The sequence below is a fragment of the Hesperophylax consimilis genome, chromosome 29 (genome assembly GCF_061612785.1).
Source record: "Hesperophylax consimilis isolate HC1 chromosome 29, BYU_Hcon_1.0, whole genome shotgun sequence".
In the NCBI taxonomy this organism is placed as follows: domain Eukaryota; kingdom Metazoa; phylum Arthropoda; class Insecta; order Trichoptera; family Limnephilidae; genus Hesperophylax; species Hesperophylax consimilis.
Window position 1 is genome coordinate 14,372,383 of NC_142864.1, and position 15,202 is coordinate 14,387,584.

General features: G+C 34.5%; 1 protein-coding gene across 1 annotated transcript in view; it reads right to left on the reverse strand.

Moving 5' to 3' along the window:
• The window catches only part of NfI (Nuclear factor I), a 72,034-nt gene extending 57,313 nt beyond the window's left edge, over positions 1–14,721 (reverse strand). The window contains exon 1 of the mRNA XM_089649044.1: positions 13,515–14,721. Coding sequence (XP_089505170.1) covers positions 13,515–13,607 — 93 coding nt within the window. The 5' untranslated portion in view covers positions 13,608–14,721. The remainder of the gene's footprint in view (positions 1–13,514) is intronic.
• Positions 14,722–15,202: the final 481 nt, after the last annotated feature.

Below are 15,202 nucleotides of genomic sequence, written 5' to 3' on the forward strand. Positions count from 1 at the left end.
TTTTAATTTCTTAAATTTACTGATTACCGTTGGCCAAAGAAAATGGATCCTGACGGAGTAACGCAATCGGACTGCTAAGATTAGTGGCGCATGTTAGTGGAGTTATGTTATTCTACATTCGCCTTATATTACTGACATTAGATTTCCATATTTTAAATCTCTGGCAATTATAATATCTCTGATAAATTTTATGTGGTAGCGACGCTGCTCTTCAAAAATGTATCATATCGTAGAATATCTTTAGTCGAATTCGAGTCAAGTCAGTTCAAGCAAAAATTGCCAGAGTTTTGGCAAATGTGAAGATGAATAATCTCCAATTTATCTAAGGCGCCAATGTCCCACCGTGAAAGGGAAACATGATACTTGAGGGGTTGAATACCATGCTGTGGGAATCGTAATAAAAGGCCAAATATCCAATGGAAGCCCTTGCGAATTTTACTAAAGGTACTTGAACTGCAATCAAATGGATAAGGTGAAACGTGGAAGAGAGCACAATAGATCTATGGTCTGAAAGCTCACGGGAACTCTGCAGATCATCTGCATATCAATAATAATAATATACATCCACTAAATAATGCTAAAAAAATGAGTTCAGAAATAAGAATAATGTGTTTCTAATGACCAAGAATAGAAATTAACTGTAGTGATGATGCTGTGTTGTTCTCATTGGATTATCTCACCCACTAGAGTGAGCTCTGAACATCTGGCTCCAGATATCAAGTAGTGGCCAAGGAGCAACGTTTATATTATGATATTGGCATGCGCGCAATCTGGGAAATCCTCGTTTACCAGAGAAAGTTTGGCAAATATCTGCGTTAATGAAAGAGATTCGCCGTCACTGACTGCCCGAGCATCGTGCCAGGTCTGTTGAGAGAATGTATAGCGAAAAAAACAAGGAAGATGCCTGCCAAACGACGAGAGAGCGAAAAAACTACACGCACACGCCCGTGCGTAGAGGAAATTGGCGCCATTTGGCGGGAAGTTTGACGCTGATCAGCTGTTCGGCGGCGGCCATCTTGGATGTGACGGAGGCGTTCAAATCGAGTATTATGTATTTGAAATTTCGTCCGACAGGAATAAATCTATGGTTGTAATAATAATTTATGGTCGTCATAGGCAATTGGGTTTTACGATTGGGTACCTACCTACGGAAGTGCTTATATTTGGCACGGTGGATTCTTAGAGTAATGATGACAAGGTTTAACCAGTGCCGCCGCTATGAAAAGCCACAACCAAGATGGCTGTTGATATTTTATAAACATAATAATACCTAGCATTGTGGATTTTTTATCCCGATAGCATTGCATAACAATATTATGAAACTGCAAAAAAGGATAGTATTTAAGGGAAAACCGTACAATAATTATATTATTTTTCAGGAGAATAGAAAAAAACGTTAAATTTTGCCAGATCGAAGAAAATAAGTTTACATTTTGTTAGGTTTGGCGGACCATTCTTGTATAAGATAAAATTTATCGTGGACCGTCATAAGAAAGTGGACACATAACATTATAATACAATGAAATGTTTATCACAAACATTCCAATTGTTTACTTATCATCAAAATTACGTAATTTTCGGACGAGATGCTTATGTAAACGGGTACACCGCTAGAGGCGTTGATTGTAGATTGGCCTTCGTTCAAGCGGCATTGGTGTATCTCCCCAAAACACCAACAATATTAGCTATTAGCCGTGAAAATCTTACATAAATCACATCAGTCAACGGCAAAGCTAATTCAAAAAATACGTAATTTAAAACTCTATCGAACTTAAGGCGATGCTCTACGTCGTGTAATATTTTAAATCGAGCCGCTATCAATCCGCCCCTTACATAAATGGCGATAAGGTTTAAATTCCCGCTTAACACCATCCGCCTGTTTTGATTTATGCATGAAAAAAACATGGCCAAAAAGTGCCTTTTATTTTATTTTGTGGATTTTCAGGCATAAATATTTATTTTTTTTCCGATCATTTTATAAATAACTTAATTTTCCACATTATACAATAAAATCATAACCGAAAATGGGTTCGTAAGTTGTAGATTTTGAACTTTTAAGAAGTTTTCATAGGCCTTATAAATTATTTTTTTCTGGACTTATAAAAAGATTTATGTAAAAATTACTCGACTATTTCAAAGGCCAAGATGTATTCTACTCGCGGTATTTAGTTAAAGCATCTGAGACATTTCTAGGTGACCAAATTTTCAAACCAAAAACACATGATTTTACATTACTACGTAGTGCATCGCCTTAAGTTATATTACCGAATCCATTTTAGTACCTGCAAAACTTTGTTTGTCGGTACTTACCGGAATCAAAACAACCTTGAAGACACTGAATCGTCGAATATTTTATGTTAAGGCGATGCACTACGTCGTGTAATATTTTAATTTGAGCCGCTATCAATAACAACCCTTACGTAGATGGCGATAAGGTTTAAATTCCCGCTTAACACAATCCGCCTGTTTTGATTTATGCATGAAAAAAACATGGCCAAAAAGTGCCTTTTATTTTATTTTGTGGATGTTCAGGCCTAAGTATTTAATTTTTTTTCGATCATTTTATAAATAACTTATTTTGCTACATTATACAATAATATCATAACCGAAAATGGGTTCGTAAGTAGGAGATTTTGAACTTTAAAGCAGTTTTCATAGGCCTTTACACTATTTTTATCTGGGCTTATAAAACGACTTATCTAAAAAACACTCGATTATTTCAAAGGCCAAGATATATTCTACTCGCAGTATTTAATTAAAGCATCTGAAACATTTTTAGGCGACCAAATTTTCAAACCAAAAACACATGATTTTGAATTACTATGTATGTCATCGCCTTAAGTTCCTTTGTCTTACATGCTTTCATCTTAAGTTTCTTTGCGACGCATAAAGAAAACACAAAAGATGATTTGAGTTCTACGATCAAATATGTTGACGAAATTTAAAGCTTTCACGAACATGATTTAAGCGATATTTAAGCATACGGTGATAGTTTATTATGATAATTTTCTTTAAATTCTATAAATGATGCATTTCAGAAAGAAAGGATATAACCAAACGTTCAGCAGCAGGACCATTACAGCAGGACAGTTAGTTTGAAGTCTTAAACGAAAAAAGTAACCATAAAACATGGGAAGAAATTTGCCGACATCAATATTTCTTTAGGTACGAGTACAAGGAACTGTTTTCAATCCACCACATATTTTCCATCGTGGGCTCTATAAAACTATTAACTCTTCAGAAACAATTTTTTCTTTAAATTTTTTAATGTTATACCCTTCAATGTAATATATCATTGAAGAAGAAGATAATTCTCAAATCTACACGAATCATGAAACAGAACAAGTCACAGAAAATAAAAAGTTAACGGTCACAACTAGGAATCGAACCCAGAATCTCTTGTCTTACCGGGACAGAATCTTACCACTCGACCATTGGGACTTAATTATCAAACGTCATATTTGTCTATCTCATTTTTACAATTCAGAACTATTATCTTGCAACTAATCTTTCGCATATTTTGGAAACTAACTATTTAAACGATCACAACGTTCTAACGAATTGGTTTACAACTTAGATTTTCATTTAGTCCCGGTAAGACGAGAGATTCTGGGTTAGATACCTAGTTTTAATTTTTTATCTTCTACTCTTAATTAATTTCTCACAAAATTACGCTAGAGGTTAAGATAAGTGAAAGAGAGAGAAGTTACCACTGAGTTATCATTGGTAGCCTTTAGCCCAGTTATATTGGGTCTGTTCCATCTGACTCACGCAGCATCCTGTAGTGTTGCAGTTCCGCCTTATCTCAGAGATGGACCAGACTGTGTAGCGGCCAGTCAGACTATAGACCATAGACTCTAGAGTCTAGAGTGGCCCGTGGGACCGATATAGACCATTACGAAACAGGCGCTGCCCTTATTTCCCGTAGTTTCTAACAACCGACCTAATTAATTTCACAACCAGTATTAGTTAGGAACCGACCTAATTATTACCGTTACATTTAAATTGTATTTATTTACCAAATAGTAATAACTACACGGATTAAGTTAAGATTAAGCTCTTTAAGTCGTCGGGCCTCGGGGGTATTCTGTCAGAGTGTCTGAAATGGCTTGAGAGGTGATATAAAATGCTTTCTAATTATATTATTTGAAATTATCATATATTTTTTGAAATTCCAATGTACATACAGGGTGTATTGGCACTAACCCGACACACTTTAACCAGCTATTCCTTAGCACATTTGGAGTAAAAAATGTTATGGGCACTTTGCTGTCCGGTAGCATTTTTTTCAATTAAAAACAAAAAAATGAAAAATTTCCACACTACATCACTGTCATTGGCATTGCTTTTCGTGTTAAACAGCTGTTATAAGCAAGTATGTCGAAAAGCATCTTCGCTCTTTCGCACACACTAAATAATAATAGTTAAAAATGAGACGAATGGTGCCGTGTCATTTCGTTGTGATTGTAAAAGTGCACCAATATAGGTACACACGTGCATTATTCAACGGAATTCGAATAAAATATGGCCAGATGGGTTTTCAAACTTTGACAAAGGATAAAACAGTGGTGAAAATATGAATAATAAATTTTTTATTAAAAAAAACGTCACCGGACAGCAAAGTGCACATAAGATTTTTTACTCCAAATATGCTAAGGAATAGCTGGTTAAAGTTTGTCGGGTACGTGCCGATACACCCTGTATAAAAAATTTAAAAAATGGCTCACTTTAAGTTTTTTGTAGCTAAAAAAATACCTATTTTATCAGACAAATCTATTAAAAACATCATCCTCACAACAACAAAAAAATTGTCATTTCATATAAAAATAATTAATTTAAAAATTTCAAGAAGATTTTTTTTTCAAATTGCGGTCAGAACTTTTGGTTTCATAAAGGTGCACATTTTAAGTCTTCTATTTGAAATTTTAGATTTGAATATAAAGCATAGTGTTTTTTCTTTGGAACACCGTTTAAATCATATTTCTTATCATAACAATAAGGGTCACGACGATTTCTGTGAGACCATTTGAGTCGTTCCCAAAAGCGAACCAATTAGCCGGAACAATTGAAAAACATGGATTGAAAAAAATTCTATCTTACATTATTTTTAATTGTTAAATGGACTTTAAGAAAGGTTACACAAATACTACAGATATTTTTCACGCTTTTAACGTTCGATGTCTTGTTATTTTGTACGCATTTAAGACATTTAATTATTCAAACAAGGGTAAAATTTCTTTAGGTTCATAAACAATTCAATTAGTAAAGCAATCCATCAAAACAATTTTCCCTGAACTTTAGAGGCTTGTCAAAGAAAAATCTTTCATTGACTGCACTATCATTTTCGTTAATAAATTAGTAATCTTGATAGAAATTCATTGCTATACAATAATAAAACAACTGTGGACTCAGAACCGACCCCTGTGGGACGCCATGCATTTTTAAAATAATAACCGTTTGAAGCAACCTCTCTTCAAAATGTCAGAAATCACATATACAATGATGCGTAGAAAACGGAAGATAGCAGACAAATTGCAGGCTTAGGTACATATTTCACCACTTTAGGAATAGTTGTGATATATATTTGGATGACACACCTCAGGTACGTAGATTATCTTTACTTTAGTGTAATTATTTTGAATTATTCGCCCACGAAAGTCGATGATAACATCGATACACGTGCATTTATTCGCTGGGGAAAGGTCATGTTCTATAAATAATTCTAAGTTTACGTGTTCATTTCCGCATTCTTTACGACTTTGAATAATGATGTGCAATTTCGATTTATTCTAGACAATCAACTGAACAAATGTTCAATGCGAATCCTGAAGGAAAGCAGGCATTGTCGAATTTAAGAAGCTTGTAAACTGTTGCGTGTTAATTTATTCGTCACAGTGTGGTTGTTTAAATTGCTTCTTGTAATTCGTTGTAGATGGGCCCGCGTTTAATTATCCGAGAATTTCGCAAAATTTCGTGCAGTGTCTGCAAAAACAATATCAGCCAACATAATAGAAGTGTATACATTATCAAAGAAAACATAAGAAAATACTCCTTCATTGTTTAGTATACTGAAACCTATGCACTAAATACCACGAGCAGGGCCTGCCCTGTGTAGGCGCAATGGGAGCAGTCCGCTCCGGGCGCTGACTTGCCAAGGCGCTGATAATACCAAACACCTACCACTGCGCCCTAGGTTTTTACTAGCGCCAGGCGTCGTTTGGCTCAGGGCCGGCTGAGATAGCTTTGTCTGCAACGGTATAAATATACGGATTTTGATGGGCCGATTTAGGATTTAGTCACTGTTTTTATTTATTTTTTTACTTTTCACCATCTGATAACTATACACAATATCATACAAATATCGGACGCGCACAAATGCTGGTGTCAAGGATCCAATAAGAAGAATGTGTGAATTGTATAATAAAAACCAAAACCTGAAGGATTCCGACATATTTTTTGATACATTTTGGTACTTTTGGTAGGAAATTGAAATCTGTTTTTCTATAAAAAAAAAAGAAATTGTGTACTTACTTTATTCACTATACTCTTTAAGTACTTTTTTATGATTTATCTCTAAACTTGTATAAAAAATATTTGTACACTTCTATTTGACATTGAGCATTACCTATATACAAAATAATTTTCTTTTTTACTTTTTCCTTATTTACTTGTAAAAAAATATTTAAAATTGTTATCCACCAGTCAATCTGTGAGAAATAGTTAGGATGCAAGCCAATTCTCTAGTTATTGTTTTACAAGATTATCTTTTAATTACTGTCTGTATCTGTGTTTTTTTCCAGATAAATAAATTAAAAAAACAATTTAAAAAATAAATAAAAAGACGACAACATAATAAAATTATACATTGACCGTAAGTATATTTTAAAATACATAAAATAGAGTGTTTTCAGTGTTTTTTTCAATCTCGAAAAAAAAACGATAGTGAAGTTATTTTGATGACGATGAATAAAATGACCGATTTAAAATGTGCCATTTTCGATTTGCCGCCAAAACAACATGGTCGTTTTATTCGCAAATTGGGCGACGTTGACATCACGTCGGGCAAAGTTTGTGACAGCAGTCATATCAAACATCGGCGTTTTCTACGTCATGATTACGTTGTAGCCAGTTGGAACCGTTTTGGAATGTGCGCTTTTAGATCGTTTTTTAAATCAATAATAATCAATTAAAATACTAAAATTACATATTTTTAGTACGATAATCAGAAAAATAAACTTTTAATCTTCCACACATTTTTAATGGTATTCAGTGAAAATACCCCATTCAAAAAAAAAATAATTGGATTTTGCACTCGTTTGGACGGTAGACTTATTTATTTTTTGAAAGGTGATATTTGTTTTTAATTTCGGCAGAATTTTATCCCTAATTTCTTAAAGTTTTTGAACGCAAGAAAAAAATTTTTTTTTTTTTTTTTTTTGTTTACAGTGTACGATTTTTAATTTTATGTGAAAATTAGCAAAAACTTCAAAGCTATTGAAAAAATGTATAGGTACCAAAATAAATCAGATAACTCTACAAATAATTGTTATCAAGCATCAACTATGTTCTAAAATGCCAGTTTTAATCCGGGTCTGAAAGGGTTAAGATTTGATAATATGCTTAAAAACGAAATATAAGCTAGTTTCAAATCGAAATATAAGCTAGTTTCAATTCCTAATTTTTATCATAAATTAGACCGTTATCAAAGCGTCAGTTTCGATAAAAACTACCGTAGAGCATTGCTGTATTGCGTTTCTGACAATTTGCCAAATTCGAATATTAACTTGGTCATTTTAATAGTAAATACTCATTGCATACCGCGCTGATCAGATAATTTGATTGCATAACCAACGATGAACTTAGTAACGTTGGTTACTCATAATAAAAATTCCTATTAAAACTACATTTTTCTGAAAAAAAATACAAATAATGTAAAATATGTTGAATTCTCCTCCTTTCAAAAATTATCTGAAAATAAACAAACATTTGAGCAACAAAATTTTCACATTTTTAAGATCAGTATTTTGTATTTCACAACAACAGAAGGTTAGTTGAGAGAGTTCTATTTTTTATGGAAAATAACTCTATTCATTTACTGCAGAGTTGAAGGGAAAAACCACATTTCTAAAAAGGCTGTAAATCAGAAATGAGAATAGAAGTATCCCTCGTTCTTAAACAGGCTCTCATGCTAAAGTCCTACCTGAGTTAGCGATGAATCGCCTTTGCTGTCGCCAAATATTCGAATACATCTCGTGGCCCAAGGGTTGTGGCGCCGAGTGGCAAGTATATTATAAAAATAAACCATTGTGCGTTGCTTGTTAGATAAAAGCCTCGAAATTCACTCTGCGCGACCAAGTAATCAGTCATAACTCCACAACGCCAAAGGTTACACGAGTTATTCGTGCGTCGTCGTGTCAAAATTAAACTAAGTAGAAAAACAAAAATTATGCCTAGCGACGAACGAAAGAAGTTTTCACATGAGTTACCAATCCTTAAATATGGCAGTAAGATCCTTAACTGACTGACCGAATGTAGAAAAAACTGTGATAACTTTTACTTGGCAATAGTTAGTTTGTTGTCTAAAACCGAGTAACCTGTATTCCATTTTGCTTTCAACGTAATATCTACACATATATGTTAAAGGGCTAATTATAATAATTCTATCTCGATTGGTATATATGTACCACAGCGCTGACTACCTTCGCTAACTACCTACTCTTCTTTACCGACATGAACCAATTCAGCACTTCTGTCACGCGCTGTCAGTGGGAATCCACACATTATTTTTATTTTGGGAAACTCTTTAGAAATACAGTAGTTCATTGATGCTTACATCACATAGTAACAGCCTTATTAAAAAACGTGGTGTAAATATTACGCGGCGCGTTAGGTCAGAACAGTGAAAAACTTGCCTTACTACCTTTTTGGTTTGTTAAAACGATCTTAAACCGGGCTCAAGGCGTGCTTTACCACGCCAACGTTGAACGAGCGTGGAAGAATCGTAAGACAATAAGTGTTTATTTTTTAATGACAAATTATCGTAAATTTAATGTTAAGGCTGGCCGCATACATACGTTTTCCGTATTCGATTTCCGAATTCGTTTTCCGTATTCGGAATTCCGTGAGACTAGCGCCAACGTTCGTTTTTCTTCATTCGGAATGTATAAACGTCAGTACCAGTGTTGCCAACAAGGGCGATATATCGCCATTTAGGCTACTCAGAGCGAGAATCGGCGCCGAAAAAATCTAAAAGGCGACTGGTCGCCAATTAAGCTACTTCAAAAACATCAATTTTACACCCCCCCCCCCCCCCCCCACGAAATTTTTATTTTCACGTAAAAACATCAATTTTAAACATGTACACCTAACAGCAAATTCGGCTACTTTACGCTACCTTATGTATGAGAAACGGCGATATTAGGTCATGATCCGTTGGCAACACTGAATTACTGAACGGAAATTTCCGAACGTTTGCGTCGACACAAACAAAATGTATGCAATAGCTGCGTTCCACATGACGTCATTAGGTTTTTTCCATTCGGTTTCTCCAAACGCGCCGGCTCGCATTCGGAACGTGCGTAAGGAATTTGTTCCGTTCGGAACTAAAACGAACGTGTGCGGCAGTTAATGTATTTTCTACTGATTCCGTGCATTCGGATGTCCGAATACGGAAAACGAATTCGGAAATCGAATACGGAAAACGTATGTATGCGGCCAGCCTAAGTAAGACGTTGGCGTAAGAAAAGTCAGTACAATAAGTGTATCGCCAAGTTATCGAGTTTAAGATATTGTATTCTAAAGACATAGTATTATATCTCTTCTTCTTGTTATTATTTTAAGAACGATTATTAGCTCATAGGCTTTAAGTCATGTTTAAAAAAACTGATATTTGCAATTCTTTCCTGAAATAAAAATCATTCACCATGTTAAGGCTAGTTTATTACAAGTTACCCATATATCACCACGTTATCTCAGTTTTGACCCGCCTGCTAATACATTAACACATATTTTTGTATTCTTTCTCGTACATTTGAGGATTAAAATTGTTTGGCTTTCACATCCTTCACAGAAAGAAAAATCGTAGAATATTTATACTTTTTACACTAAAATGCATATTGAAAGGTGGGTCAAATCCCAGCACTGGGAGGAATGGGAAAGGGCACCCGGAATGAGGCAATCCAAAGTACTCGTAAACGGACCAGACCCAAGGCGAACATACAACTACTCAATATGGACAGAAACTCACTGAGGGAACTGGCAGGACTACTAACGGGACACTGCCATCTCAGGAGACACATGCAGATATTGGGAGTTGAGAACACCAATAGGTGCAAGAAATGTGAAGAGGATGAAGATACTCCAATTCACCTTTAGTGCCAATGTTCCGCTCTGTTGGGAACAAGGCTCAGATACCTGGGAAGACAAATTGTAGAACCAGAAGACATAGCTACATATCCAATGACAACTTTGGTGAACTTTATAAAAGGGGTCGGATTACTGTTAAAGGAATGAGATAAAATGGGAGATAGCACAATGGGCCTATGGCCTAAGTGCTCATGGGAACTTTACGTCAACGCCTCATAATTAAAAAACCTTAGGATCACCAAATTACCTCATTTTATCCACTAGAAAATAAATTTCAGTTGTAATACCATGTACAACCACACTGCGAATGAGAAGATCCAAAAATAATACAAGGTCGAAATAAGCATAAACAGATGTAGAAAGAAGTGTCAGAGGACTATGTGATTAGTAAGTGGATAACAGAAGAAGCCGGGGATAACCTAAGAAGGTACAGCGCATCAATTGATATTCAATCAAATGCTTGGCATGGGTCACTTCAAGAAGAAGAATAACTGGGGACTATTATCGGACGACGTTCGAATTTGAATGAAGCAATGAGAGTGTGCGAATCTTGAAAGATTTGTAAGACCATCGTTGCCTACCCCTGGACAGAAATAACTTGGATGTTAAACAACTTAACACGTTAGGTTAGGTTAATATTAAGCTGGATTAGGTATAAACACCTATTCCATTTAAGTTTTTTTGGTCTGATTCAAATGTGAAAATTTTGTTTTAAGCAATTATGACAACCTTATTAGAAGAAAATAAACCAATTAAAGAAGTGATTTCACAATATTCAAATGAACATTTTATTTTTCTTTTCTTTGACGGATTTATTTTATCGAAAACTTTTATTTTCAATTACCATCGATATCAAAATAAACACTTATTAAACTAAATAACGATCATAAACAGTAATTAACGATCCATAGATATGAAATAACAATCAATACACATTTAGTAACAATAATACATTGTTTATGTTCAGTTAATATCAATCCATTTACTGATATTGGAAAATTGTAGTTAGAAAATACTTAAATTTATTATTTCCTATATAATTATTAATCTTATGTTGTTTGCAGTAGTCAGCCTTGCTATCTGCTAACTCAAAATCGAAACAAACTTTATATTATTACTTTATTTAAATCAATATAAATTACTAGATAAGCAAACAGTCAAGAATTTCAAAAATATTTCATAATTTAAAAAAAATAAAAATTGCATCAACTTTTATTAAATGAACATTAACAATTTAAAATAATTCATAGACATCGAATAACGTTCATTAGATAATATTTAAGTATACATTCATTGTGGGTGCAAAAATGGCAAATAATTGCAGAGGCTGAAGAAAATGTTTTCAACATTATGTGCGTTTAGTAAATGAATAATTAGTAGAAAAATTCTCACTTATTTAGTGCATCAATTTCCAAATTTTACAAAAAAATTTCAAAAATTACAAATTTTTTGAAAAATTTTATAATTTTTTTTTTCATTCGAGTGTTAAATACTGTAAATACTTATGAATGTTTTGAGAAAAAGAAACTTTAAAGAGTATACGTTTTGATTCGGATACTTGCTCAAAACATAAGTGCTTGCATGCTTTCATAAGTATTTAGTTCACTCTTTTAAATTTTGTGTGTTTTTATAAGAATTAAAGAATGTAGAGAAAAAACATGCTAATGCTAACATCGAACACTTAGAGGAAAGATTAGTATTTAGAGAGATAGGGGCAGTGAATAGAAGGGGCAAAATGCGAAAGATGGGAAGAGAAGTTAGTGTAGAAGTACCTTTAGAGAAAAACCACTCATTTGTAACATGTTGAAAGAAAAAAGATGCAACCTTCAGTCAGAGGCAAAATAACAATATTGCAAAGTTCAATCCACTTTCCGAACAATTACCTAAATTTATAGTTAGAATATTGCTCTGTTTAGACTATTTCAACCTTTTTGAAAAGATCTTCACCATTCATTAGAAGGAAGAAATTAAAATATTTGAATTTGAATAGCAAAATAGCAATATTTTTAATATAATGCTAACTAGAAACACGTGTAACCTTGCCGAAGAATGGATTTTTCACAAACGTTGTATATTTCTCGTCTGTGATGTAGTATATTCCTATAATTAAAGTTTTTTAAATGAGATTTCCACTGTAAAATATACGTATGAAATAAATATATTTGGTATATTTTTCTTCATAAACGTTAAAAATAATGGGTATCGAATTTACTTTACGTTAGTGTATGTTGTTCTTCAAAGATCTAATTAGTTGATGAATTTTTGCAAAGAGCCAAATGAAGCAATTTAGAATCTGCTATCGAGTTACTAAAATACTGTACTGAAGCAATCACCAAAGGAAAAATCAATAAATTGCATCTCCACAAAAACGTGTTTTTCAACCTCCGAAAACAACCTTTCACTGCAGCAGTAAGCGGCCCAGCAAAGGGGCTGATATTTAAACGCATTTATGAAATCATACATGAGAAAATAAACCATTAACATTAAAAATCTAATTAGTTCATTTAATATGAAAAATATGATTGAAACGTGTTCTCCACACTCCAAAAACAACCTTCCACTGCAATAGTAGGCAATACAGCAAAAGGATTGTTATTTTACGAACAAATTGAAAAAATTAAAAGTAGAAATATGAAGTAAGTATTTTAATTCATTTAATCAGAAAGCTATGATTTAAATATATCTGCAAGGCAAGTTGGAGTAAACATTTAAAAATTAGGTGCTTTAAAAGTTTGTTTAATGTGTTCTTTAAACCGTGGAGGATTTTTGAAGTGATTGTTGTTAGTTGAGAATCTTTTAAAGAAGGGGAGTGTTTAGTCGTGTCCCAATCACGTTACGTTTGCCCAAACTACGCTGTAGCTCAGATGGAAGTATCGATTGAGGGCCGGTTGCATATCTCTTTGCGTACAAATGTTTGAGGTTAGGTTCTCTAGAGGCACTGGCACAGGCACACCAAGGGAGGGAGCATACACACAAACATATACACGCACATAGATACAACATTATGTTAATATTGCATTGTGTTAATTACATAATTGTCTCTCAATTTTTTTGCCAAAACAAACGAGCTTTTAGGAGGAGATGGATTTCTCCCTCCCAGCTCTCCGGGTTATTTTTTAGATTTTAGTTTTTGCAGTTGTTTTTTGCACCTGTCCTGATGACGGAGTTTGGAGGTATGTGGAAACGTCCGGCTCGATCATGCAGCTGCGTAGCGAGTCTGGGATAAACATTCCGGGGCTCATAGGCCGAGGGAGAGGGCCGATGATAGCATCGCCGCCCTTTGATCACACAGCCAAAACTAGCCAAAAACTACCCTAAATACTTCCCCGAAATCGTTTCAACTTTCACTTGCTCCAGCTTCAATCAATATCTTGTTCCCCTCAGTCTGATCACAGTTTATAATCAATGCACCACTTTTCAATCTCTCAGATTCATCTTAAAATATTTTCAACAAATCTTTAAAACATTTACTCCAATGTTTGCGTATTGGCTTTCCACTCAACTTTTATAGCTGATTCTTCTCCACTACCCAGAAGTCTGTTACTCTTTCACGATACTTTACATGAAAATGTATGTATTTACAACTTTCAAGAAGTTTACATAATAACACAGAGAATTTTCTCAGAAGTGTCGAACTTTCGACGGTTGAGAGGTTTTTAGAGTATTTTCTGTGCTGTTTCGTCGGGTGATCTTATTTCTCTTTACTCTGCTGTTTTCTGTGCCGTGGTGTCTGTAGGGATTCACTCCCGATCGATTCCGGGGTATTTCGAGACGTATTTTATCTTCCTCTGTGACCAACAGCGAAATCTCGACGTTGTATAATTCTGGTTCCGTACAGAAATAGCCCGAGGCGGACCCAACGTCGTGCGGTATACAGGGCTATGAATAGAATAAATGCGACTTGAGTCTTCGTACGGACAGAATAAAATCTAACACTTATAATACTTAATAAAATCACTCCGTCAAAATGTCAAAATTAATCGATCCGATCTCCCAAAAACATACCCCAAATCCACGCGGTTTCGTGCGACGTTCAAAAAACACCCCGAAATTAAACACTCGGAAACGTCCAGTAGGAAGAAATTTCACCACTCAAAAAAAATACTATCCACAACTTATGTTAACCTGGTAGATTTCCACAAAAATAATTTTAATTTTCCTTCAATTTCACAGAAGTTAGCGTCAAAATTATAAAAAAAGTGCAAAGTAAATCATGGAGGAAAGAATTTGAATTTTTGGAATTTTTTTTATGGACGGGTGGTTTTTTTTTGGTTTCGATCGCGACGGGTCTCTCGGCGGTGGTTTAGGGGGGAAATAATAAGTGTTTGTTGGGGAGAGAGTTCACTGGAAGGAAGAGTTGGGCTGTCAGTGCGCTGGCCCACACGCTACTGGCGCAAACTTGTCCGCAAGGGCCAGTCGGCATATACACGGTGGACAGGAATGCTCTGCACCTTCTCCCGAAAGCTCGGAAAATGTTCATATCTTCAAGTTTAGTTTTTTATGGAATTTTGGAATAACCTTTCGAGTAAAACTTCAAATTATAATATTAAATCATTGAAAACAATATAAGCGATTATACAAAAGAAATTTGACACAGAAAAATCAGAAAATGATACGGACGCATCAAAAAAATGAACCCAGGACCTTGGATCATTTCCTTGGGTCATATTTTAAATGCATTCGACCAAGAACTTCCAGCATATTTTTATTGACTGCTATCTTTTACCTATGGTCGCAAGATTCTTCCCGAACTAAATGAAATCTAGTTAGTGTCTTGGATAAATTTGTACATTTTAATTTTTATGTGCGACATCTATTGACTTTTCTGCAGGTCTAG